The sequence below is a fragment of the Ascidiella aspersa genome, chromosome 2, assembly GCF_963924565.1.
Source record: "Ascidiella aspersa chromosome 2, kaAscAspe10.2, whole genome shotgun sequence".
NCBI lineage: Eukaryota > Metazoa > Chordata > Ascidiacea > Phlebobranchia > Ascidiidae > Ascidiella > Ascidiella aspersa.
The window spans coordinates 29,138,749-29,165,796 of NC_139448.1; the positions used below are offsets into that span (position 1 = coordinate 29,138,749).

Sequence of the window (27,048 nt, forward strand, 5' to 3'; positions counted from 1 at the left end):
AACAGACAACAGGACCTAAAAAGCAATAAGATCTAAAGCAGAAAAATCTATCAAAACGTATTATTAAGATCAACTACATAATAAAACCAAATACACAGTAACATCTACGATACAACGAGAACTTACTCCTCTAATACCTAAACCTCTCTGAATAAGGCCGAAGTTCATCGGAATCAGGCCTAAATGGCCAAAATAGTCCGAAAACTGTGGAGAGGGTATAGGGCAATCGGGGCTTCTGGCATCGGCCGTTTTGCTGTCGACATTTAGGCGCGCTAGTATATATGGCGCCCTTGGGTCGCCGCTGTTTTGGAACCGTATTTTTTTGCCCTGTTTGTGGTTAATGGCGGGTTATTAGGGGAAATTAGTGATGTACTTGGGGGTGGGGTTTGGGGATAGGTAAGCTGTTGTATTGGCCTGATTCTGGCCAATTAAGTATTATTCTGACAATTTAGAACTTATTCTTAGACCTTATTGCGACTATAAGTATTAGTCCTATTTTTGTCTTACTCCGAACTGTGTGTTATTCAGACGTTGATGTTGTTTTTATTTCGGTTTTATGCCTGGAGTCCGATGAACGTATCAATACGTTATGATGACGGTCTCCATAATTTATCGATAAGCCCGTGTCACCAGGTCAAAGGCTGCTACGAAAATAGATCAATTCCCGCAACTTTTTATTCCCGCAACAGTCATGCGAATCACTTTACAGCGTGCTGTGTCACTTTATTGTGTCACGTTTAATCGTCATTACCCAAACGACACATTTCCGAATTTTCGCGTAGAAATGCGTTTTTAGCTTAAGTTCGAATACCATTAGCCTCAACTTGGTAAACTCCTGATATACATTTGTGTCAAAAAGCCGAACATTGCCAATAAGCGATTTGATATATATTTTTTCTTCACTTTTTGATATTCCTGTCGCATTTGGTGTGTTGTATTTCTACACATTTTTGAAATATATCACACGTCAAGCGAAGTGAAATCGCTTGTTTGACAAATTCGATTAGGCTAACTCCGTTCAGTCCCAACCATCCTTTAAATCCCGCTTAGACTCCCTCAAAAAAAGGTTTAATCTGGCCTAATGTCATTCCTAAAAAATATAGATTAATTAATAATGTTCTACTTAATGAATATCAATCATCTAAAACTAACAAAGACAAACATCAAAACATTGCATTGCAATCATATAATGAGTTTAATGAGTTTAACTTGAAATATAAAAAGCACGATATGCAAGCAGCTGTGTTTTTAAAACAAGGGCGGTTAAACAAAAACACCATTTAAATTTACTACCGGTATTCATTTCTAGAAGTTTCTGATAACATCGGATTAAGGCCGATCTTAGATGCCGTAAAATAAATGCATTTTTGATTCCGAAATTAGGGGCGCCGTACTTTGAAGTAAAATCGTGAAAAAATTAAAAAAGGAAGCAGAAATGTCCGAATTGTTTACATCGTATAAACTTGACTAGAATTTTAAAATCCAACCCTACGCACGACTGCAAAACAAAGCGAAGGAAAAATAAAGCAAAATAAAAACGATATGTATACATAACAAAAACAACGCCAAAAAAATCAACATGTGTGCAAAAAAAATTTTTTTTGGGGGGCACATAATTAGGTTATTCAAGCAAGCGAAAACGTCATACATATTTGGACAGCATGAGACACAAATTAATCGACCTTAATTATTTCCGAGCATGAGCAAAAACTAGCTGACAATCTACGCCTTTCTAGGCCGAACTGAAAAACACGATAAAAAACGTGGTCGGTGTGTAGTAGTAGACTCGGAAATGTTATAATGTAATGCTGTGTTCAAACTTGTGAAGCTTTTAAAAACAAAATTATGCGACAAGAATCTACATTGAGTATGAAAAAGGCTGCGGGGTTTAAAACTTCAAGGAACGTGACATCTAATGCCTGTAAGAAATTTTTGTGTGGCCTACTGTGTTTTCGTAAAATTTTACTCAGAACTTTGGAACTTAGCAAGAATGTTATCAGAGTTTTATAACAAAGACATAACGTAACAATGTAACAAAAGGTAGGCTACATGAGCTAAGCATATACAAATGAGAAAAGTAAACAACAGATATACTTAGTAATTACAACCCAAAGATTCAAGTTTTATTTATAAAACATCATAATGGTAGAGTTGATGTCATTTTTCGAGTGTGCAAAGTCATTTGGTGATGAATTGAGAACGGTGTTACTATTAAATCCGTCCCAATCTGTAAGGTAGCTATGCATATTAAATTTGAAAATATAGATGCATCAAATGATTTTAAACTAAAGTTTGTAATAAAGAAAAATTCTTACCCAATTTTGAGTAAAATTATATATGGAAACCGCGTGTATGTTAGTTTACATTTCTATACCGATATCTTTATATTTGTTAAAACGAACAACTTTTAACTTACTTAGAAAATCGTTGCAATCACTTTTGTAAGTTGAAGTGCTGTTCATCACGCCTCCGATGCAAGCGAATTCTCCATAACAGTTATTAACCCTGGGGAATATAGACGATTACGTTGGTGCAATACGAACAGTCTAAAACAGCAGTTCTTAACCTATGGGTAATAACCCACATGTGGATAATTTCAGGATCTGGACAGAAATGGGAAAATGGGGAAACGGTTAAGAACACCTGGTCTAAATCCTTTCGGCCCCAAGGGTAAACTATTATAATAATATTGCTGCGTTTCTGGTAAAGATGCTTTTAATGTCAAAATGACAAATTCTCAATAAAAGGGTAAAATATATTTGTGGGAACAATTATAATAGACCATTTTTGTTTAACGTATGAAATATTCTCCAAGCCTATTTTAGTTAATGTTCTACTGTCGCGGCGCCATTTTGCTTTACAAGGTGTTTATTTGAGCAAATATTGAGTAAAACCATTGCTCTGAAAATGTTTACAATTATTTTATGGAAATTGCGTTGTTTGAGGAATATTTTATTACGATTAGCATTAAAAAAACAGATAGTTTGAAAAAGTAAGACGTAAACCAAATCGCTATTTTATGGTGATCTATATGCTGTCCATGGTTTGTGATTAAATTTAAACATGTTGGGTAATTTATTGAAACTTACTTTACACCGGGGCACATAGCATAGGCGCTTCCCGACATTCCATAGCTCCTAAACTGAAGATAGCCAGAGGTAGCTTTAGGAATCGAAGGTGGAATAGAAGAGTTCAGGGCATTTTTGCCGACCGAGAAGGTTATGGGAACAACCAAGCCATCCGTAGATTTACACCCTGGGACTGGGTTTAGGATGCAAAAGGTAATTGTTATTAACGATTACTAAGTTCTACCAGGGCTACGAAGCCGGAGTCGGAGTCCGTTTGTTTTGCTAGAATCGGACTCTCCACTCGGAACACGAGTAAGACTACAAATACTACCCGAGTCCCGACTCCGACATGCGCATGCGCAGTAACAAATTTTGTTTGAAACAGATTAGGCGGCAAACTGTAAGTTGTAAAGACGGAATAGCATGAGGTAGAAATTTTCCGATCATGTGCATTGTGAGTCGATTAATTATATGACACCCCTATGAGAGGATTGCTGAAAAGCCACCTTAAATTATTATATACTTAAATGGATGAAATACAGGCCTTATAAGCGCAACCGGACTCTGGACTTGACGAAACCGCACAATTGGCCGGAGTCGGACGTTGAATTAGAGAGTCGGATGCGGGTGTATTTTATCGGATTCGGGGGGTGAACTCGGTTATTTTCAACCGACTTCGCAGCCCTGCTCATTAGGCTTGAACTAAAGTACCTATATCGCCAACTCCTGCTACAATCGCCAAGATCTTGTTCATTGCGTTCCTCAGCTGAACTTCCGTGACCAGTCGACCACCAGTTCTTAAAAGAAAGCAATTAGATTCATCGTAAACTGATTGATTATAATTACTATTCGTTAATTTATTGTGCGCACCTTGAAAACATTGTGTAGCCCACTAAAATGTTGGACCATGTTTCGTGTTGTGCATACAAATAGGACAAGTAGTAGTTAGACCGAGTTTGAACAGAGCTGCGATCTACCCTAACGTCGTCCCCAGAAAACCATTCCTACAAATACAACCAATTTATTTGTGTCTTGATTTTTTTTTTTATTCTCTTACCTTTTTGTTGCTTATGGTGAAAAATACATCACAAACGCTTGGCAAAGTCGTGTTGTAACGACAATCGGATTTGTAGTACATCACAAAGTTCCCATGACTAATACTTCCATTGTATGATGCCACTTCGTCTGTGTTTGGCCTAAAGTTGATGACCTAATATAAATAACCATCGTGCATCTGTTAAAAAGTTCATTTCTACTTGAGCGTATTAAGGTTAATGTTTCATTTAGCACATATTCTATGTTAATATTTCAAGTTCAACTTGTCCTTAAACTAGGTGTTACTTGAGCTTGATAAATCCTCAGTTTAATTTAGTTGCAAAAATAACATTTTAATAACAACCCATCTGCTTTAATCGAAATTCTTTTTGACTCCGCTATACCCATATGAAGATGTCGAATTATTCACACAAAAAACAACGTACTGGAATAAAATTCTTGTCACGCTATTTTACCAGGTTGGTTGGTTCCAATAAAATACTTTTCTTAGCGGTTAATGCGGGCTAAATTTGAATTTTTTCATATGACTTTATGTTGTGACGCTTTCCCCGAAATACCAATCTCCTTAGTAAAATTCGTCGTATATTTAAACCCCGGGTTGGAAATCGTTTTGCATTGTATGTGTACACAATAGAAAGAAGGTAACATAGTTCAGAGAACATACCCTCAAGTACATTGTTTGGGATACTCGTCCAATGTTTCCAATTGCTCCAAGAGCAAAAAACGGGTGCGATTTTCTGCTTGAAAATGCGATGTTGTAGTTTTGGCATCTTAAACAAAAGTGTAAAAACTTAAAATATATTTGACGTGTTCTATGAAGAGCAATGCTTTTAGATCGCAGTAGCTGTCACGTAGCGTAATTAAGTATTGTAATTCTACAGAAACAAACTGTAGTTTCAACCAGGGAGTCGAACCGTTTGACTTTTCCGGTTCAGGTTCGGTTCGGGTTCAAATATTTTTTCGGAATCCGGTTCAGTTCTGATTTTTGTTTGGAGCAATTAAAAAGTTCCGGGTCAGCTCCGGTTCGACTATATTTCTTTTCAAAACCGGTTTATAAAGTTCCGGTATTAGTTCAGTTCAACCTAAATATGTGGGTCATTAAACATTAAGAATAATTATTGAATTGTAATTCGTACTAAAACTAAGTTTCGTGACGCATTAAAAACAAGCAGCCCATTTTTAAAGTAGTCTATCTAAAAAAAATTAAAAGCGACGTATTATTAAAAAAATTTTTTTTTTTCATAAAATTTCGAAGATGGCATAACTTGGCTATGTAAAATACGAGTTGTGGCGTCATGCTGGAGTGAACCACTTTTTTGACCAGTTTGGGTTCGGTTAAGGTTCAGGTTTTTTTTAAATATGCGATTCAGTTCAGGTTCGGCTTCTTAAAATTTCACAAAAAGCGGTTCAGGTTCGGTTACGGTTCGGGAAAAAATGGACAAAAACCAGTTCATAAAGTTCCGGTTCGGTTCCGGTTCGACTACCTGGTTTCAACTACAGAAACAAACAATAGTTTTTACCGATTCCCGGCAGGTATTTATTTCATTTCGTACTGTTTTGGGAAGCGATGGATGGAATGTAGCCAGTTTAATGTGTAAGGCAGGGGCGTGCAACCTTTTATACTGCCGGGCCAAATATGTGTATTCGGATTAGACCACGGGCCACTTGCATGTCTCGTCGTCTACCTGTTAGTGCAGTGGGCGGCAAACTTTTGTTGCGGCCAAAAGTAGTCTTTTCAGAGTTACTTAAAGTCCCAATACATAAAACCCACTACAAAAACAGTGGCAGATACAGGGGGATATTTGGTTTTAAGGTGAAATACTTTACGGCGCTTAATGGCTAAAACACTGCCATGCTATAATATAAAACATTATATAAAACAGAATATACGCACGAAGCGCGAAAAAATTGCGCTTGCATAGAATTAAATAAATTTGGCAAAAAATATAGTTTTACAGGCCCACAACACCACATTTGGCACGTGGGTCTTTCCAAGCTGAGCCAATTTAAAACGTTATATGCCACAACCATTGTTAAAATAAAGTGCAATGAATGTATTGTACGGCTATCATGCGGCCAACAACTACGGTACATGATAACACCAAGCTATTCAAAAATAACTTGCGGTCTACAGTTGGCCTAACACTGTGTTAGTGACTACCACAAAAAAAAATTGCTCACACACGTACGTTGAACCGAACAATGCCACCGTAAAAGCGGCAAATTTTCTCAGCTGTGGAAACTTATCTAGATCGAGATGTTCGCGGTAAAAAACTACTTTTTAGCTGCGCAGAGAGAAATTTGTTTCTTTTTCTACAACCTACATGAACATTGAAATTGAATATAAAATAATTACATTTCAAATGAGCGAAAAAGATCAAACGGACATTTTTAATATCCTTTATTTACATGACCATAAGTAGCTATTCGAAAGCATTTCAAGAACAAAAAATGCAGCGCTCAGTGCAATTCACTTTCACACAAAGTTGTACACTTTCCGCAAAAGCATCCAAAACACACTTTGTAGTCTTATTTTGTTAGCAGGTCACATTCTATTCTAATTCTAATAAACTAAAAATGTACATGCTATATAAGGTGACCTAGACTAAGGAACAGTCAGGAAGTTTCAATATTTTAACAGTTACCTGAATGTTTAGTGGTGCGAGCCAAAAACCAAAGCACACCGCGGGCCACATATTTTGGTTACGCCTGATGTAAGGGATTCGCCGACTTTAAAGCAAAAAGGGACTATACTTAAAATTAATTACCGCAAAAATATTAAGGTATGTTCGGTTTAATCAGTTAAATGAGGCAACCTACAGGATAAATATACAAGTTATCGAAGAAAATTTAGTGTGATACAACTATGCAACTTAAAGCCTCCCGGCGATGTAAGGTATACAGCAGGAAACAAGTTATAATCCTTCACATATAAGCCATATAGGCAGTTTTTGACGTTTTAGGTACAGCAGCAATACTATGTATATTTTTTCCTCCCAATGACTTGCGTTGGTTCGAAGAAATCTTAGTTTTGTTAACCTACTTTTTATTAGTGTTGCACACTGATTCTGTCAAGGTTAACCGAAAAAATTTACCTCATATCAATTCCATACTGCATAGAATTAGAGCATTCGTTTCCAGCGTAAAATTGCATCTGCAAATTAGAAAAAACTGGTAATGCAAACGCTTAAACTGATGCCAGGGAATGTTGTCAGGTCCGCCGCGGGCAAATGGAAAAACAATTAAAATATTAAACGTACACCAGCGCACCACACTTTGCAAAGCACAACAAAGATACTATACCGGCGGAAAAGAGATATTACATATATGTATAACAGAATGTTTGAAAATGTGCTGTTCACTATAGCTGCTTGTAAGTTATTCAGCGGCGCGGACGATATCGATACATTGCAGACTTTGCTGCTCCCCATATAGACAAAGTCTGGTGGACTTAACACAAAAATAAGAAACTAAAAAAATATATAAAATAAATATTAGAGCAGTTCACAGTGACTTTCCGAATACCTTGTATTTTATATATATTTTCTACGATGTTCTCTATGAGTTCTTTCTTCTATTGAATAAACTAAAATAAATAACCAACCTGCATTCCATATCCCGTGAACATGGTATCTCTAATATGATAGGGATGGGTTCCATATTGATAATTATAGAAATCAGGAATAAGAGATGAAACTTCAGATGCACTTAAAACCAACTGATTTAGAATCTTGTCAACGTCAAAGTAAAATGCTGGAATAAACATGTTTTACTTTTACTGTTTACACTTTATTTTGCTTATTGTGGTTCACCTGGTTTCGGATTAAGCGGGTAATGAACTGTGTATAAATTATACAAGTTGCCTCCAAAGGAATCCAAGAAATTGTTGGTTGTTTCGTATTGAATAAAAGGTTTCGTTTCATTGATTAAAGAGTTTTTCATACTGTGTTGGACCATCACATTGGAAGCCTGTGTACACAAGAATCTCATATCTCATTATCTCGATTTTCATTCAAGTATTTACTATATATACATTTTACATTCAAGTATTACAATATTACATACTTGTAACTGAAAGTAAGCCGGGCTTTTGTAATCGAAATTTGTGGAAAAACTGGCAGATTGGAAAACGTTGTAATTTTCCCAGTTTCTGGTATCTGCGAAAATACAAATGAACGAATAAGATAATAACTTAATAATAATGCCAGCGTTGTAGTGACTTAATTCATCGACTTGACTGAGTTGCACTTAAATCACTGTTTTAAAAAAAATTAACTGATTAAAGTCGTTTAGGTAAATGACTTGACTTCACTAAGTCTTTTGCACAAATGGCTTGGTTTGACTTGTCTTGCTTTATTAATGACTTGACTGGGAATCGATTGGGACGTGTGTTGACTTGGATTGTGCCTTAAATTGTCATTTTTTTCTCCAATACTTACGGAAATTGAGGAGGTGATACCACTACAGATATATGGCTCATAGTAATTAAATTAGAACTTATTTGTTGATAATTTTTTATGATTTTTTCGCTTACAATACGCGGATTGGAGAGTCATTGGTCGCCAAAGCTTCGTTGTTATGCTTACGCTAAATATTTGGGTCGCCACGAAAAAAAGGTCAAAAAACACTGTTTTCCGAAATACTTAATAAGCAGCAAATCAAAGATTTGTGGCGTGTGGTACAGTGTAATACTTTAAAGACAGGCTTAACATCTTTCTCGTCAAATTTTATAAATTTTGCTCTGGTATTTCACAAATTATAAGTGTTTTTCATATGCGATCAATACCAAGCAAAAATATGGATGAGAACAGCGCATATTTTTTGAAACTACACTTTGTTGTTTGAAATTTTACCTGTACCAGAAGATGACCCATGACTAAACCAGACATCTCCACTTGAGCATTCACTTTTTATGTTGTCTTCGCTGATCATTGCAACCAACGTCCAGCCGCCACCACTTGACACCATATCGCAATAAACCTGAGTAGAGCAGTTCGAATTTATTTAAAATCCTAGCATAGTCCTAATGTAGCAAGAGTAGATTGTCCTAAATATCCGATATCCGTTTGCCTTCGACATTCTGTTGACACTGTATCAACACAGCTATACCTGTTTAATATCTAAAGATGCTAATTATTGCTCCAAGTGATATAAAATAAGTGTGTCTAACCTTTTATAAGTGAGGTTTGGATCTGTTTTAGTCACATTAAGTGACGGTGATACAAGCGGAAATCGTAACATCTTAATTAAGATAGTGTCGATATTTTTGACCTTTTTGGCTTTAAAATTTATTAGTAATCTAAATATAGTGATTTGTTAATTTAAATATGGTGATTTACAAAGATTTATACATGGTAGGAATGCATAAAGTATCTTTTTGAATTAAAAAAGGTATTTAAACCGCGGATTAAAACGCAATTTTTGTTTTGCGCAATATAACTGCACTCTTTGTCGCCATCTCGAATGTAACTTGTCTCATGACGTCAGGTCGTAAGGTCAATTTGTTACGTCATCTCCGAAAACATTAATGCTTTCGCCCACTTGAAATCATTTATAGAACTCTCCTCTACAAATAATATGTTTCATAACTACAAAGCCATGTGCTTTCTCTGTTATCTGCAATGCGCAACCAAAGTTTTAAAATGAATATACATTCCACGGAGAGCGTAAAAATGCTTTTTATTGTTTAAATTCGTCGGAGGTTTTTAAAAGTTTAAAATGTGGCCATGGTCCTCCAAAACTGTACTTTTTTTTGCTTAATTTAACTGAGTAAAAGCAAAAATTTTCGCGAATCTAATTATGTTTCTAGGATATCCTACCCCATTAAAAAATCGTTTTGGCCCAAAGGAGTTGTGCCTCCCATCAAACACTTAAAAAAATGTTTGGAACGATCTAAAAAAACAATAAACGGCGTTTGCGCTTGGCGCTAATCTATAACACTGATGTAGCTTTTGTATTGAAGGTGACACCTGTCCAATTTACAACTAAAACCAACTAAACGTGTGGTGTTTGTAATGATCCTTTTTTGACGTCGCAGATATAACTTTATGACGAAACACTTTGACGTAACTTTGTGAGGTTGCAGTATAACGTAACGTTGCGTTATGACGTGATTTTGTGACATCATTTCTGACAAAATATTGTCATGATTCACCAAACAAAACTCCTTGGTCCGCGCCTTGTCACCATCGTACTGTTGAACTTGGTTTAGGATGGGTTATTTGTGAAGTTAAAAGTAGGTTAAGACTAATAACGATAAAGCCTTTTTTTATTTGGCTTACTAATCAATCCACTGCTGGACTGAATGCTAATACAACAACCCAGTTGTCCCTGCAAGTGTAATGCATATTACACATATATTTTCAAGTCTAGAACAGTTCTTACCAACATTTTATAGCATTTTTTTAATAATAATTTTACTACAATATTGCATTAAACGTATCCATGGAAGAACAGTTTTACAAACAAGGTTGAAAAGGATGACCATGTTTTTACGGTGTCCGTGACTAAATAATATACCAAATAACCATGGGCGCCCACACGGGGGGTTAAAAAAACTATTAAAAAAAAAAAATGAAAAAAAAAGCGATTATTAGTATTATTTATAAGTGTAATATATATTACTTATGAAGGTTAAAAATATTATACATTATCCATTGGCCCCAGTAGCGTATCCAGGAGGTACCCCATTTTGTAAGTGATATTATCGTATTTTGTTCGTTTTTGTCATGGTTTAACAAACTGTTTGAAGCGGCGTGCTTTTTGTAATTGGGTCACGCGTCCTAATCTAATGCGAAACCAAAATCGAGTGCAAAACGCCGGTTTTCTTCTTTTGTTTGGTCGACCGTAAACGCTGGAAGTTTTTCTCTTTTGTTATTTAATTAGGTTGACTGATTAGCAAGTGCGTATTCGACAATTGACAACGCTAAGTCAAACCTTATTTCTTTTTTTCTCGCTGAAAAACGAGTTATACGCAGTATGTTCCCCACCTGGAAAATTTTCTGCGGGCGCCCCTGCGAATATTTGTTTTCACACTTGAACAAGGAAACAAAACGCATATCACTCTAGCGCAGCGCTTTTGCATATATAGGCACACCGCATTTTTTTGCATATATATGGCACACGGTGCGAGAAAGGAATTTGCGAGGTGCACCGCAAACCAAAATCATTATTTTTTTTCTCCTTGAGATCTGGATCATGAAATATTTTAATAATACTCAACCATAAGTCTATGAGGCCTATTTAATCAAAATGTACTAAAAACAGAAACGCCAACAAATTTTCGAAAGAAACGCCAACAAATATTCAGAGGTCAACAGGTCTGTCCCGGGGTTAACAGCGGATCAGTTAAACATATTACAGCATTCTATAATATATGTGTAGTGCAGGAAAATGTTGACTGACTAAAAAAGCTTGGTTGCCTGGCCAAGACGCCGCGGCAAAGCCCTAAAAATCTATCTCGACAACATATGGTATTTTACACGCCTCTGTTTAGTAGAGCGATCCACATACTAATATTTAGCACTTACAGTGATGTGTTGATTAGAGCCCTTTGGCTGAATTACATAGAATCCACTTTTTGTCGTTCCTTCGTTTCTCAGAGCCAGACAAGATTCAAGTGGAACAGCACAAGTGGCAGTTGGCGAAGATGTACTGCGGGTGGTTTCTTGATAGAGTGGTGAGCTGGTGACGTTGTAATTTTGACCCAGAGCGCTATTGGTAGTTACTTCTGGAATTGACTGTGCTTTGTGAGTCGGAAGCACTGTAGGATTTTCCATAACCGCGTTCGGACCTTTGATAAACAGTGCTTTGTTTTGTATTTCAAATCGTTTGTTACCGTTAAGAACACAAAACTGTATTACGCTTAATTAAAACTTTTTGCCAAATTACGTATGATTGGCGCAATGGGTTTAACTTAACTTACAATTCTGTTGAAGACTGTGCATAGTAGTCTGCAAAAAGCAAAACAAATTTAAAGTGGTAAAACAAAATAGAATTTTGCGATGTTTTTTTTCAATCGTAGCTTGTTTTGGGCCGACCCTAATAGTGAGGACACCCAACTATATTAAGTCATACGTGTCGACATACGGCTGTTGGGTTCATACACAATGCCCTAACAAATCTTGCGATTTAGAAAAATCATCTTGACAAATGACAGTATGTCGAGCAATTTGCAAATCTTTGTTGTGTGCCTGATACTTAATCGTTTGTTTTAAATTTATGATTTATTAATTAAATCAAATACTTTCAGTTTATCACGTTTGACCGACAACAAAAGCTCTCCTATGTTTTTTTTGCTAAATGACATGCTATAACGTAACTTTGTCCCATCATGTTTAAAAATTTGTATGCCGCTCCTTGACACAAAAACCCTATAGTACAGTTACACTAGCTTCGCTAAAGATTGGAAACCACTTCATATACTAGAATAACGTAAGACTAAAATTTATCATACGAAAGAGTTGCTGCAATTATCAATAAATATCATTAGGTAAAAAATTACCTTATGATCCAAGTAAAATGCAGTAGATAGTCCAATAATGATCAGCAGAAACACTCCGTTGACCACGTACATTGCAATCAATGATTTATTTCGCTTCTTTGGAGTTGACATATTGTCTTAAGCATAACATAGATCTTGTTAAATTAATGTAGCGTTTCTCAACCGGTGAGCCGCGGCGCACTGCATGGTGCGCCATGGAAGGCTGCCAGGTTTTTCTTTATTCCGCGAGCAAAATAAAAAAAAAAATGTAGGTCCTATTATATAAAACATATATATTTTTCTTTCCTATTAAGCTTAGCTCATTGATTTCATAAGCCTTCCAAGTAGAAAACGCAATAAGACCTACAAAGCAACAATATCTAAATCAGATAATTAATCTATAATAGGCTACCACAGTAGGCCTATTAAGACCACCGACATAAACGCCAAATTCGCAGTAATAATCACGACAGAATAAGATCTAAAATAGTCCAGATAAGACCTAAATATGTCGAAATAAGTCTAAAATTAATCGAAATAAGACTTAAATGGACAAAAAAACGATTTAGTCTTAAAGGTTGGAGTCCCTTCAAAAATATGCAACTATAAAACCTATGTAATAAAAAAATTATAGGGAATTTAAGAGAAATACCGGTATACCTCAAACATTTCGCGCTCGCTTCGCTTGCAAGGTGCGCCGCCACGTTTTCATACGTCTCTATAGGTGCGCCCCAAAGTAAAAAAGGTTGAGAAACACTGAATTAATGTATTACCGATCTGCATATGACAGTGCTTCTCAACCTTTTTTCGCGGCGTCGCGACACTGGCATAGGACTATAAGTCCAATGAGGTTTACCAACAAATACATGGGTCGCTTATAAATAAATCAAATCAATTTTCTTCGATCGTCGAAGAAAATCTGGATTGGGGTTTTGTTATTTTGGCGGCAAAGAAATTCGAAACCGTTCAGCCTAATCGAGGGCGCACAATTATATCTAACCTCTTTCTAGTGTAGAAAACTACATGATGGACGAATATCTTTTTGAACAAATCGGTTATTCGTAAAACGCTTAAGGTTCTCTTACTCATCAAAGTATTTTAATAAAAAACAGTATAGAAAAAATAAACCAATCAAATCCAGTGGGTTTGGTTAAAAGGAATTATTTCATTTCGAATCTGATACCAGGTAATTTCAAAGCCATAATATTCGATAAAATCGACATTTCGCAATTTACAGACGTTTCAGAAATAAATCGTGCCATCGTCAGTGTAAAAGCGAATATTATGGCTTTGATATTTTTATTGAAATTACTAAAAAAACGTGCATTGTGTTTCAAAGGATACCAGGTATTTTGTACAAAAAGCCTTCCGATCCGCTATTGAATTTGCATTGAGGCAGACCACAAAATTGATGAAATTACAACGTGTAAATATATTTTTTGCAGTTATTAGGCGACAATTGCGTAAAAAATCTAGGCTGCGTTCGACCGTTAATTTATTGTTTTTTTGACAAACTTACTTTTTTAGGCTAGAAACGTTGCGTCAGATATTAAATCAAGGCTGAACAAATAAATAAATTTGCTATCGGATTAGTACTAGTGCAGCGGTTCTCAACCAGTGGGCCATGGGAACATTTTGAGTGGGCCACAGACCAATTTTCTAAAGCTAGATTTAATGAAGAATTAAGTTTTATTTGTTTCACTACACTTAATTTTACAGAAATAATGGCTTGGGAAGGAATTTAGAAATGTAAATTTATTGTTAAGCAGCTACTATCTCACTAATGCACGGTTAAAGAAATATCTGTTTGAAACATGTTCTGCTGTTTTTTGTTCTAAACCTATTTCATAGTTGTTTTTTTCATAAACATTTATTGGGCGATGAATTTTTGGGCAACGAAAATGAGCCACGAAAGAAAAAAGTTTAAGGACCACTGTACTAGTGCAACCCTCTATCGGATTAGCCTACTGATATACCAGTTGTCATCGGATATCAGATCGATCCAAAATTAGCAGACTTCTTCAGTTAGTTAATTCCTAAATTTTGTATTGTATTTCGATGCCAATACCCGATATTTTAAACGAATATTACTGCCGTTCGACCTGATACCAAACAACATTAGTACCATGATCAAATGGGCAAAGTTACGAAAACTAAAAGAAAGATAACGTTTTGCAAGCTACAGCTTAATTTTTCAATTTGCCTAAGAAAATGAGTCACCTTCCATCGGTAATTTATTGTCCTAAACGCTGTTTTCATTGCGAACTATAGCTGAAATCTCTATATCCGTATCCAATCCGATCGGCATTGATATCACACTATTATCGTACGAGTACGACTCCTATAATATTGGACATCCCTAATCGTTGGTACACACTTCGATACTTTCGGCTAAAAGAAAAATTAAATTAGCAATATAATTTATTATCCCAGACCCCTAAAACTATAAAAACCTTTGTGTCTTTACAAAGAAACTAATCAGGTATCATCATACGTCACAGGCCGTAAAGTTTTTGATGGTAAACAAGAATAACAAACGGTAAAGCAACAGATGTTTTTTTTACTTACTTTTGTCAGCTATTTCTCTTTCGGCCGGGCTTCTCGGCAAGTCATACATACCCGCCATACTTTCTTCGTATATTTGTTCCATTTTGTATGAACTCAAGTGTGAGTATTTTCCAAGGATTGCATCGATTATATACACGGTAAAAGCTTTAGGTGGGTATACATGAGTCGCGCGTGCGCAATGTTGTTATATAATGAAAGGTGTTGCAACAACTTGTGTTATTTTAAGGTAAAGTGTTGCAACAATACATTGACTAATCGCTTTAACAAACGTTTACTGACAATAAAAATAGCGAGGCTTGGCGAGATTTCCTCTGCCCACGTATACAGTAACGCAACATACCAGATCTGTGGAGGAGTCGAGTTATGACCTGCATTACAACTCACTGGTAAATAATGCAACCACTTTTAAAATAACATTACCCTGTTACGAAACCTAACCAGTCCATGCTAATAGTTATCTTTGTCGTGCTTCTTATAGTCAGTTTTTGTTTCGTCATCTGAAAGTGATTTGGTCATCAGTCTGATTAGTATTATGCAAAACCTGAACAAAACACTTCTCAAACGACAAATGCTTTTTTACAGTCCTTTTCATCCAAACAAATGTGTTAAAGGTACAAGAAGCTTTGATTGAAGTCGCCATCATTTTTCGTCTGTGATTGTTTTTCTCCGCATTTTAATGGCAAAAATATTCGTATTAATAAAGACACCTAGGGTCTGTTTTTAACTGCGCGCTATTTGAAACTAATTGTGCAGCTTGAAAAAACAACTTACGCCACGAACATCTTATCGTTCCTTTGGTTATAACTCATATTGTGATATTTCTTATTGCAAACAAAACACGATTAAATAAGATAGCAAAGTACAACTTGATATATCTGTTTCACATGGATGCCCGATGCGTTTAAAGAAAATTTTTCCAGATTTTTAGGTTTAGAAGTTTTAGTTCAGTTTCTTCCGTTGTTAAAAGCACTTTATGTTTGCTCTTGTTCCTAATTTTGTTTTACATACTGTAGCCCAGGGGTCGGGAACCTACGAATCGCGGGTCATATATAGTTCGTTTTTTTCTTTTGATGAAAGAATCTTGCTTGCAGAAAAATGTAAACTATCATTTCTCAGCATGATCTCAAATAAAACTGCTCGCGGCACGACCGCTTTCCTAACTTTCCATTTTTAACACACATAATAGCAAATTTTGGCGCTTCGCGCGAATCATATTTGTTTTTCGAGACTGTTATCGTGTTTAAAGAAATGCCTTAATATCCAAAAGACCGTTTTCTTTTAACGGAACTCCGTAATCAAAGTTGCGCAAACTTAGATAATTCATTTTTGGTGCATAGCATGTTGAAAGTTTAAATGTGAACAACATAAGAAGCCTATAACTAGATGTTAAAAAAGTATTATATGGTTCCCATAGAAATAAAACCAAGAATTTTTGACTTATATGCCTCCTTTAGCTAAAAATGTTCCCGACCCCTGCTGTAGCCTTCAGTAGAAAAAACTCCTCTACGTTGCCCAACTTAACGTCACAATGCACGTGACCGGTGTCCACTGACGTGTGACCAAAAACAGCTTGAATCACTGTGTTATCCTGTGTACTGAGATTTGTGAATATACTCAATGAGCAATATCATATGAGTGAAGTAACTCTGTCTAGAGTTCAACAAGTTAAGGACAGGTGTTTTGGCAGCCTGCTCCTTAGAGTCAGGTGTAACAAAAGACGTGCGAGACACTCAAGCCGCCGTCGGCCCTCGCCCTATCGGCCAGCGGCTTACTTACCCGTAGCAACACACTCTAAACACTTTTAACATACCGATATAGCAATTTAGAGATTTGTTTTAAGTGCAAACATTTGGTTAAATAGCTCAATGTTATATAAACATACTTAAAGAAAACGCTTGATTTCTACCCAAGTCATTTGTCCAAAAGACTTAAGTAAAGCAAAGTCATTTCTCCGAAAGAATAAGTTAAGTTACATCATTTTACCCAAATGACTTAGGTGAAGTCATTAAAGTCATTAAGCTGGTTTATTTGCATCTTTCGCGGGCATATTAGATTAAGGTTCAATCCGGATGGAAAAGTAATCCGTTCCAGCATCGTAATTACACGGTGCGAAATTCAAGCGAGCTTAGGTGTACAAACTGCACTGATATGCATTATTACATAATATTCCAGTAAGCTTATGACGCACAACCGCTTTTTCGTCTTAGGCCTACTCCTTGCGTTAGCAATCTATTGCTGCTTGTTCGTTTTTAATAACCTGAAAATAGTAAAACAAGAATTACTTGCTTTAGGTTTGCCGATAAAGTACGTTCTTGACTGCATTGTATAGTGCAGGGGTCGGCAACCTTTTTGTAGTCGCGGGCCAAAACCAACCTCAGAATGGTCTCTGCGGGCCGCACAAAATGTTAACTGAGAATTTTGTTATCAAAATGCTAAAACTACCGTGAATCAGGCGGACCTCGGATCTTAAAAAAACGTGTTTAATTACATTTAAGGAGGCAGTAATAAAGTATTGGCGCAAAGCGCGTATAAAATGCGTTTGTTTGATTTAAAATCCACACATCGTCGTGTAATAAAACTACTTTGAGGAAAAGCAATAACAATAGTTAATCTAGTTGAGTGTTTGTCAACCTTTTAAAGTTGGGGCACACCTGGCGAGCGAAGCGAGCGCGATTTTATTTGGCATAACGCCATTTCTTGCAAGTTTTCATTAGCCTACATTGCCGACAATAAAAAATAAAAAAATTCTGAAAAATATATGTCCAATATTTGTGAATACGTTTTCCGTTTGTCCGCGACGCACTTGTCAGCCTTCCACGGCCCAACGGTAAAGAAGCGCTGATCTATATTTTAAAAGACAGCGTCAAAACGTGAACAAGCCGAATGGAAATCGATCATTCGCGCGAAGCGCGAAAATTTTTCGCACTTACGTAGTTAAAATAGTTAAAAATTATTTGAAATGGAATCGTGCCTAGTTTGTCAAAGAGGCGGCGGGCCGGATGAATTTCATCGGCGGGCCGTAGGTTGCCGACCCCTGGTATAGTGCTTCAGTTTGCCTAGCACACAGAATTTAAGTGCAGGAAATTTAAGCTTTTGTGTACTGGTCGACGATAAACAAGGCAGAGAGAACAAAACAAGGGAAAGATGTACCGAAAATGACTAATAAAAACTGTATTTGGCGCTGCCATAGAATCCTACTCAGCGTTGAGACAATTATTAAAGCAATGCACACGATTTGGGTGAAAGTGGGCCAACTTAATGTTCATTGTCGTACAATTCTCGACCAGCGCCTTCATTTTCCTTACTATAAAAATAAGACTAAAAACCACACTAGATATACTTTAGCAGCCTAACCAGTGCATTTGTTGTTCTCCCATGTCAAACACTAGCAACTACGTTTCACTTCGGAAATACTCTACTTTACACTTTGCTGTTGTAACTGTTAAAAACAATACTCCTCGCTCGATTTCGGCCGTCAACAAAACGAACAGATTAAGCGGTGAACGGATTGAAACCACTCCTTTTGACGGATTGAGAAACAAGAGAACTTAATCCATTCCAGCGCCAAAACGAGAGAGAATAGATTAACGGATTCGAATCCGGCTTAAACGTGCATATAAACGGGCTTACTGACTTAAGTCCTTATAACACTGCTTTCCAATCGTTCTTTGGCAATACTGATTTCTCGCAAATTTTGGAATCTGCTGCTTTACTTTATATAATAAACTAATCGTCGACGGTAATTGCAATTGAAATTCAAATCAACTTGGATTTTAACAGAGCTGGCCAATCACACAAAAACATCAAGTGAAGTCGGGTTGATAATAAAAATGTAGCAGTTCACATTATACATATAACGTTTATGATCTGAGATTAAACAAACAAAAATCAAATACCTTGCGACTCTTCTTAAATTATCTAGCCTATAAGATTTTTTATTTCTAGTTTCCTTTAGTGCTTTTTGTTTTCATCTTGCCGGAGGCTTTCAAGCATTTTAAACCTTAAAAGTTAACTCACCCAACATGCGAAATCATCTTTTGCGCCAGAGGTCTTGTAACACACGTTCCCCCGCCACCGGTCACAAATTCGAATTGATTTCCGTTCAACTGTGACGTAATAATGAACGTTCCAGAATGATATTCAGCACCAAGTGGACAAAAAATGACAACTGCCGCGTGTAACAATCATTTCTGTGCCAGTTTAAGGTGTCTGGTCCAGTTTCAAAATAATCGTATATATAGCAATTTAAGGTTAATGTATATGTCCAAAGAAGTATAGGCCTATGGGGTTGGACATGGTATATCCATGCTATGCACTGAGAGCAAAATATATTTTATATATACCGGTAAATATAGTATTCCCACTAAGTTTAGATTATGTTTAATACAATTATTACCTATAGTTTATATTATGCGTGCTGGAAGACTTATTCACGCCGGTCAAACATCAAAACGTGACGTCACAAGGTTACGTCAAAGGTGGGGTCACGAGGAAGTGGGCCATAAAAGCCTAATATTCTTGGTTGTATTTCCATGGGAGCGATATAATACTTTTTTAACATCTAGTTATAGTTTGGCAAAAACTAGTAAAATGAGCCGGGCCGTTTATTTTATTCTAAGTTAAAGGACAGAACATGTTATGCACCGAAAATGAATTAGCTATAAGTTTGCACAACTTTGATTACGGAGTTCTGTTGAAAGAATAGGGCCTTTTATTGAATTTTAAGAGATTCCCTTAAACGGGATAACAGTTTTGAACAACAAACAGGATTAGCGCAAAGTGCCGAAAATGTTCTACTACATGTGTAATAAAAAAGGTAATATAAAGTTAGGAAAGCGACAGTGGCCGCGTGCTGTTTTATTTAAGATCATGCTGAGAAATGATAGCTTAGATTTGTCTGCAAGCAAGAAGAGCCATATGGTGTTACAAAAAGAGCCATAGGCCCCCCTGGCCTACGGTTACGTAGAGAATTAGAGAAAAATCTCTTTCGAACCGCGATAATTTTACCATTTATCTATTTTAAAGGGCGTATTTTTTTTGTTGAAAACCGGACGATATTAAAAAATTCAATTTATTTTCTAGAATAAAATTCGAATAAGGATCACGCTTACCCCTTTTAAATATTGAACTAAGTACAGAACTATGATAAACATATTTCGCTCCTAAAAGCATCATTAGTATCTAAAAACATACCACAATATAAATCAAGAGGTGCGCTAATAAAAACTTTAACCAACTGTCCTAGGCAAGTGGTGCACTACGCAAGCCGCAACTTTCGCAATGACGATACAGTCACTAAAATGACGCAACATCTGATAACACAGACAAAAAACTCTCATTGTGTAAGTTGACAAAACTGTGATGTTTATTTTTAGGGGGCGGTGACAAGTATAGGGCGCCTTTGGGCTGAAAAGATTTTGGAAAACGGGCGAAAACTTACTAGAGATATTTATCTTATTATAGAGATATATACGTAAGAAAATGTTGAGATTTAGGTTATTTAATTAGGTAAGAAATACAAATGTGGCGGTCATGGTCTCACGGTTTCCCTCTTGGATCCACCAAAGGGCAAAGGACAACGAGGTCTGCCGGACAAACAGTTTAAAAGCTAACCAAGTCTAGTTAAAGGAGATATTGTCCAGTTAAGGAGATATTTTATCGCTATAGATAACAAAATGAAGGTCGGCCTAACTAAAGAAATGCCGTTTTGAATGTAAAGTATGATCAACCATCTTTGGCACAACATTCTAACAAATAAAATTTATGGGAACTTTATAAAAGAATCCCTATTTAAAACCACGTTTAAACGAAATGTGCGATTTTAAGTTACACAGTGCAACATTGATGGACAAAATCTTAACATTGATGACAAATTTAAATGACGCCTTATTTCTTTAAATTGACCGCTTAATCAAAATTGATGAAAAATCTTTAAATTTTCATCACCAAACATAAAACTGTTGCACCTAAATACAGGCAGCGAAAAAAATCACCTCAATATATTAGTTTCGTTCTTTGAACAAAGCTACAAATAATGTACTTTGTTTTGACGTTATCACCTCTATTTTCTCACATATTTTACCACATTTAACTGCCAATGGTCCATACTTTTACGGCCAAGGTAAATGGGTTCGTTCCAGCGATGTTTGTTGAGTTCCTCCAAAATGTTTGAGGATTCACGTAGTTGTCGTCATCGAAGCGATACCACCATCTTTATGACGAAATATTTTTTTCATATCGGCAAAAAACTAAAAGGTTATAATTCAGTGCATCTCAGCTTTTTATGGCTACCAACACCCCTCAGCAATAATAAATATATTGCTGCACCCCTATAGCATTTTACCATAGGTAATTCACTATAATGTCGCAATAAACAGAACTGGAGCAACACACACCAAACTCATCTATACAAGGTAGGAAGCTACAAGTGGATGTGGATTTATTTCACTCTCATCGAACACTAAAATTTGTAATAGTTTAACAAAAATCAGATTTTTAAAGATTCTCAAATATCTCTTAGCACCCTTGAAAATTAAAAAATGACACCCCGGTTGAGAATCACTGGGCTATATCGTTTCATAAGTTTTTGTTTAGTTAAAAACATGTAAAACGTTAATCTTTATGAAAGCCAAAACCATTGGCAGAAGGTTTCTGCAGATATTTGTTAAAGGATGTATATTTTGCCTATACTGGCATCGTCAGTTCCTAAGTAAAGTAAAATACATATACAATATATGAGTGTAAAGATGTTATATAGCAGAGTAATAATAAAATTAATATAAAAGTCAAAAACATATTTTTTTTATTTGATTTTATAATAAGTATATTGTATGTATTTTACTTTACTTATAGAACTGACGATGCCAGTATAAGCGAAATATACATTCCTTTATAAATGTCTGATTCTGGTTTCACTCGGTTTTTAAACTTTTGAGTTTTATCGTTTGTTTTTTTTTAAGTTATAAAATGTCTCATTTTTTGGACAACGACAAACAAATTTGATGAGTCACTTACTTTTTGTTTGTGGGTAGAAACAAATCGAACTCTGCACTTGTTTTGCAGCACAAATCAACTCTAAAATGCAAAAAGTAAAAAAAAACAATGTTTAACGACATGTTGTTTCTCGAAGTATATATTTAAAAACAACTGAAAGCTCCATTATACCTAACACCGGTTTGTCACTTCCTCAATTTGATAAATAAGTGTCCAACCTGTCGTGATATTTCCGCAAGATGTGCTGTGCATACGATCATTGGTTTTTAGTCAATATTCTTCGTCAAAATCATCGGTTATAAAATAGATCTGCATATAACACTTTGCATAAAAAACTCTACACAAGACCTGATAACTGCTTTTCAAAAAATATGCATAACATATCACAAACCTAATCTCTTGAAACTTGCTTGAACCAAGTGTTGAGAATCATTTTCAGTCTTCCAGTTGACCGATGAAATTTTTTGCTAGATTTCACAGTAAAAAGCACATCTTTCTGCGAAACATGTGCGGCGTCAACATCAAGTTCATTGTAGCTATGTTCAATATTGCTTTTCAATTTCTCTTCCGCAGTGATAGCGTAGCATTTGTACAGTAATAGCAAAGCAAAGCCCATACAGGTCAGAGCAATAACATGTCCATATCTGGCCAATAAGCACTTAAAATGCTTTAAAAGCATTGATTTTTTTCAATGTTGTAAAACTGATTTAATCTGTGTTACAAAAATGAATTAGAAGTGTGTTGTAAGAAATTTTCATGGTAGACCGAAAGTATAATGTTTGTTAAAATTGCGTTTACTCTGACGATAGCATCACATGCGTCAATATGATAAACTGGAAACACACAATAAGACCTCAAAAGCAATAAGGTCTAAAGCAGAATAATCTATCAAAACGTATTATTAAATCAACGACATAATAAAGCTAAATACGCAGTAATATCCACGAGAACTTACTAGTCTGAATAATACCTAAACCTGTCTGAATAGGCCCTAAGTTTAAAATATGCCGAAAATTGTGGGGGAGGGTATGGGACAATCGGGGGTCTGGCATCGGCTGTTTTGCTGTCGACGTTTGGGCGCGCTAGTTTATATGGCGCCGTTGGGGCGCCGCTGTTTTGGCACCGTATTTTTTGGCCCTGTTTGTGGTTAATGGCGGGTAATGGGTGGAGTTAAAAAATGGGTTAGGGTTGAAATTATTAGGGGAATTAGATGTACTTGGGGGTGGGGTTTGGGGATAGGTAAACTATTGTATTGGCCTGATTCTGGCCAATTAGATCTTATTCCGACAATTTAGGACTTATTCTTAGACCGTATTGCGTCTATAGTTATTAGTCCCATTTTTGTCTTACTCCGAACTGAGTTTTATTGCGACGTTGATGTTGTCCTTATTTCGGTTTTATGCCTGGAGTCCGATGAACGTATCAATACGTTATAATGACGGTCTCCATAATTTATCGATAAGCCCGTGTCACCAGGTCAAAGGCTGCTACGAAAATAGATCAATTTAGGGTTGTTACAACACGAGCAAATATAATTATTTCGGTACAACATGTTTGGTGTTACATTGTAGTTAGAGTTAGTGGCTTAGTTAGTAGTTGGCTTAGGATTTTCTACTAGGCTATACGGTTGGTTAAAGTTTACTTCTTGAGTTGGGTCACTTTTTTGGTTTATTTAAGAGTTGGTTTGGGTCCAGGCCAGCGGCACTCCTAGAATATTTTTTATTTTTCAGGAACGCATGAAAGCCTAACCTAACGTATAGGAATTGTTAGAGATGACGTCACACAGTTACATTTCCTAATACAAGCAACTTTAGAAAACTTGAGATTGTCATTCGTTATCGACATGAAATTTTTGTATAAATGCATATTGAAACAGTTAGCGGCAAACCTTTTTCGCGACGAGACTTATTCGGGTTAAACTGAAGTAATGTATTAGTAGAACTGAAAAAGTTCGTGGATCGACATTTGTTATGAAATGTAAATTGCATAACTTTATTAGAATTGGCAAATATGATTTAGGTCTAGAATCTTAAGATAAAACAGATTTTTTACTCTTAAAACATGCCAGCAATAGTTATTTTACAGTTGGGTTTGTTTTGCTTAGATGCCGAATACAGTGGTTTTTGGTTGTGTTTGGTTGGATTTTGGGTTTGGTTTTTGGATTGGGTTAAATAGTTTTGATTCTTTGTCGCAAAAAAACGCTTTCAAAGTCGGATCTAAATCCGCTCATTTTAACGACTTACATACCATGCACCGAGCAACTTAAAATAAATATTAACATATTGATAACTTCCAACAACTCTATAGTATAGTTACTTGGCGTGGCTGAACGCATTTCAGACCTATGCCCGCGGCTAAAAGTGCAATTCAAGTGCAACTCGCTCCAAACTTTTTAATCTGGGTCACTAAAGAAACTTGAACTGTGTTTATTCTGGTTTTATACAGGAAACTATGGGAAATTATCACTGTGTTGTTCACTAGATTAGTGAAGTCTACTGGTTTGTGTCATCAATAGCTAGACAGCTAACAAATGGCGACAAATTAGTATAATGATAAAAGAAGCCCGTTTACGTGTAATTTTAATCAACAAAATTACCACCGTAACTGGTCTATATCTTGAGAATATTAAAAAAATCGAAGTTAATGTTAGTTACCGCAAATGAAATAATGCTTGAAGTATTGCATAACAACTTGCGTTTCTCTGGGATAAAACACCTTATACCAGGAATTCTTAACCTTTTTTTTATGTTTTACCCACTGGACAAAAATGAACATCACATTTACCCCCAATATATAAGTGGTGCTCATTTATTAAAAAAACGAAGGTAACAAATTACATCAGTTAAAGTCAGTGCGACGGCTACCCTTGCTTTTTGGCAACGAGTTGTTCAAGGTCTGGTAAATTAGTAGATAATGCACAAGGAATATCAGATTCAACATGTTAAGTCGGTTTCGTGCTTTAGATTTTATAGTAAGCAATGCGCAAAAGTCAGTTCGCATTGGTTAGTTAAAGAAAACAGAACCACAATATTTAGAGCTTGAATACATATAGCCTTGGATTTACCCCCTAAAACGAGGATATTTACCCCATGGGGTAAATTTAGCCTAGGTTAAGAAAGGCTGCCTTGTACTATCTGTTAAAATAACAGTATCACTTTTATTTAAACTCACACTCTTTTACCAATAAATTCCTGCCTGTTTGTACCTCGTTTCCTAAAATGAATTCTCATCATCTGACGAAGAAATTGATTGACGGCGAAACAGAGAGTGTTTTCTAAAGTTGTGGTACAAAATAACCTTTTTTGCTTCCCATGTCTGGAACGAGGAGTTGATGCGAAATAGTAACACTTTGCTTAGCAATACAACAAAAGTCTGGCGACGCAGAGACGCATAAAGCTTACAGAAAAACAATGACAGCAACTTATTAGGTTGAACAAGAGGACTTTTCCATCGTTTTAAACCAGACTAATAGTTTAGCTTTATTTAGCCGCGGGCCTATACTAAATTGAGAAAGGTGTCGGCGTGCTGCAATAGATTTTATCTCACAATTTTGCTGTTAAAACGTGTATTTTTATCATTTTGTTGGGCGGATCTAGAATTAATTTATGATCGAAATTGGGTTTAAATACATTCAAGAAGACAGAGTTCGCGCAAAGGGCGTTAACAATTGCGTTTCTTTGGCTTAAATTCGAGTCCACAGGACGTCATACACAATCACAATAAAAAGGTGTGTTCTATGTTTGAATATAAAATACCCAATGAATTCGTGCAAAGCGTATAAAATGTATTGAAGTATACTATGCTGGTTTAATTGTTCAATAATCACGTTATGCACGTCTTCCAAGGGCTTAAAACATTCGCTTAAACGCAAACATACTAGATCAGTGGTTCTCAAGCTTTTTATTCCCGCAACAGTCATGCGAATCACTTTACAGCGTGCTGTGTCACTTTATTGTGTCACGTTTAATCGTCATTACCCAAACGACACATTTCCGAATTTTCGCGTAGAAATGCGTTTTTAGCTTAAGTTCGAATACCATTAGCCTCAACTTGGTAAACTCCTGATATACATTTGTGTCAAAAAGCCGAACATTGCCAATAAGCGATTTGATATATAATTTTTCTTCACTTTTTGATATTCCTGTCGCATTTGGTGTGTTGTATTTCTACACATTTTAAAAAAATATCACACGTAAAGCGAGGTGAAATCGCTTGTTTGACAAATTCGATTAGGCTAACTCCGTTCAGTCCCAACCATCCTTTAAATCCCGGTTAGACTCCCTCAAAAAAAGGTTTAATCCGGCCTAATGTCATTCCTAAAAAATATAGATTAATTAATAATGTTCTACTTAATGAATATCAATCATCTAAAACTAACAAAGACAAACATCAAAACATTGCATTGCAATCATATAAAGAGTTTAATGAATATAACTTGAAATATGAAAAGCACGATATGCAAGCAGCTGTGTTTTTAAAACAAGGGCGGTTAAACAAAAACACCATTTAAATTTACTACCGGTATTCATTTCTAGAAGTTTCTGATAACATCGGATTAAGGCCGATCTTAGATGCCGTAAAATAAATGCATTTTTGATTCCGAAATTAGGGGTGCCGTACTTTGAAGTAAAATCGTGAAAAAATTAAAAAAGGAAGCAGAAATGTCCGAATTGTTTACATCGTATAAACTTGACTAGAATTTTGAAATCCAACCCTACGCACGACTGCAAAGCAAAGCGAAGGAAAAATAAAGCAAAAGAAGAACGATATGTATACATAACAAAAACAACGCCAAAAAAATCAACATGTGTCCACAACAATTTTTTTTTGGGGGGGGGGTGGTACATAATTAGGTTATTCAAGCAAGCGAAAACGTCATAC

The 27,048-nt window shown here is 35.9% G+C and overlaps 1 protein-coding gene and 1 long non-coding RNA gene across 4 annotated transcripts in view; both read right to left on the reverse strand.

Moving 5' to 3' along the window:
- Nucleotides 1-1,229: 1,229 nt before the first annotated feature.
- LOC146164739 (uncharacterized) overlaps nucleotides 1,230-27,048 on the reverse strand; it is a 55,911-nt gene continuing 30,092 nt past the window's right edge. Inside the window, exons 1-16 of one of the 3 annotated variants that reach the window (XM_083382359.1) lie at nucleotides 15,175-16,334; nucleotides 12,628-12,743; nucleotides 12,049-12,076; nucleotides 11,654-11,916; nucleotides 8,978-9,104; nucleotides 8,190-8,281; nucleotides 7,937-8,093; nucleotides 7,729-7,877; nucleotides 7,220-7,278; nucleotides 4,789-4,894; nucleotides 4,126-4,278; nucleotides 3,939-4,072; nucleotides 3,780-3,865; nucleotides 3,090-3,261; nucleotides 2,417-2,505; nucleotides 1,230-2,227 (exon numbers count right to left, since the gene is read on the reverse strand). In XM_083382359.1, the coding sequence (XP_083238485.1) occupies nucleotides 2,124-2,227; nucleotides 2,417-2,505; nucleotides 3,090-3,261; nucleotides 3,780-3,865; nucleotides 3,939-4,072; nucleotides 4,126-4,278; nucleotides 4,789-4,894; nucleotides 7,220-7,278; nucleotides 7,729-7,877; nucleotides 7,937-8,093; nucleotides 8,190-8,281; nucleotides 8,978-9,104; nucleotides 11,654-11,916; nucleotides 12,049-12,076; nucleotides 12,628-12,743; nucleotides 15,175-15,256 (1,917 nt within the window). In that variant the 5' untranslated portion in view covers nucleotides 15,257-16,334 and the 3' untranslated portion in view covers nucleotides 1,230-2,123. Of the gene's footprint in view, nucleotides 2,228-2,416; nucleotides 2,506-3,089; nucleotides 3,262-3,779; nucleotides 3,866-3,938; nucleotides 4,073-4,125; nucleotides 4,279-4,788; nucleotides 4,895-7,219; nucleotides 7,279-7,728; nucleotides 7,878-7,936; nucleotides 8,094-8,189; nucleotides 8,282-8,977; nucleotides 9,105-11,653; nucleotides 11,917-12,048; nucleotides 12,077-12,627; nucleotides 12,756-15,174; nucleotides 16,335-27,048 lie in introns of those variants that run through there. The other 2 variants (XM_083382360.1, XM_083382361.1) reach the window with 2 other exon arrangements.
- Nucleotides 22,381-25,551, reverse strand: LOC146164740 (uncharacterized). Its single transcript, XR_014494604.1, has 3 exons — nucleotides 25,373-25,551; nucleotides 22,559-22,663; nucleotides 22,381-22,476 (listed from the first exon to the last, which is right to left on the reverse strand). It is a non-coding gene; the product is annotated as an uncharacterized LOC146164740 (long non-coding RNA).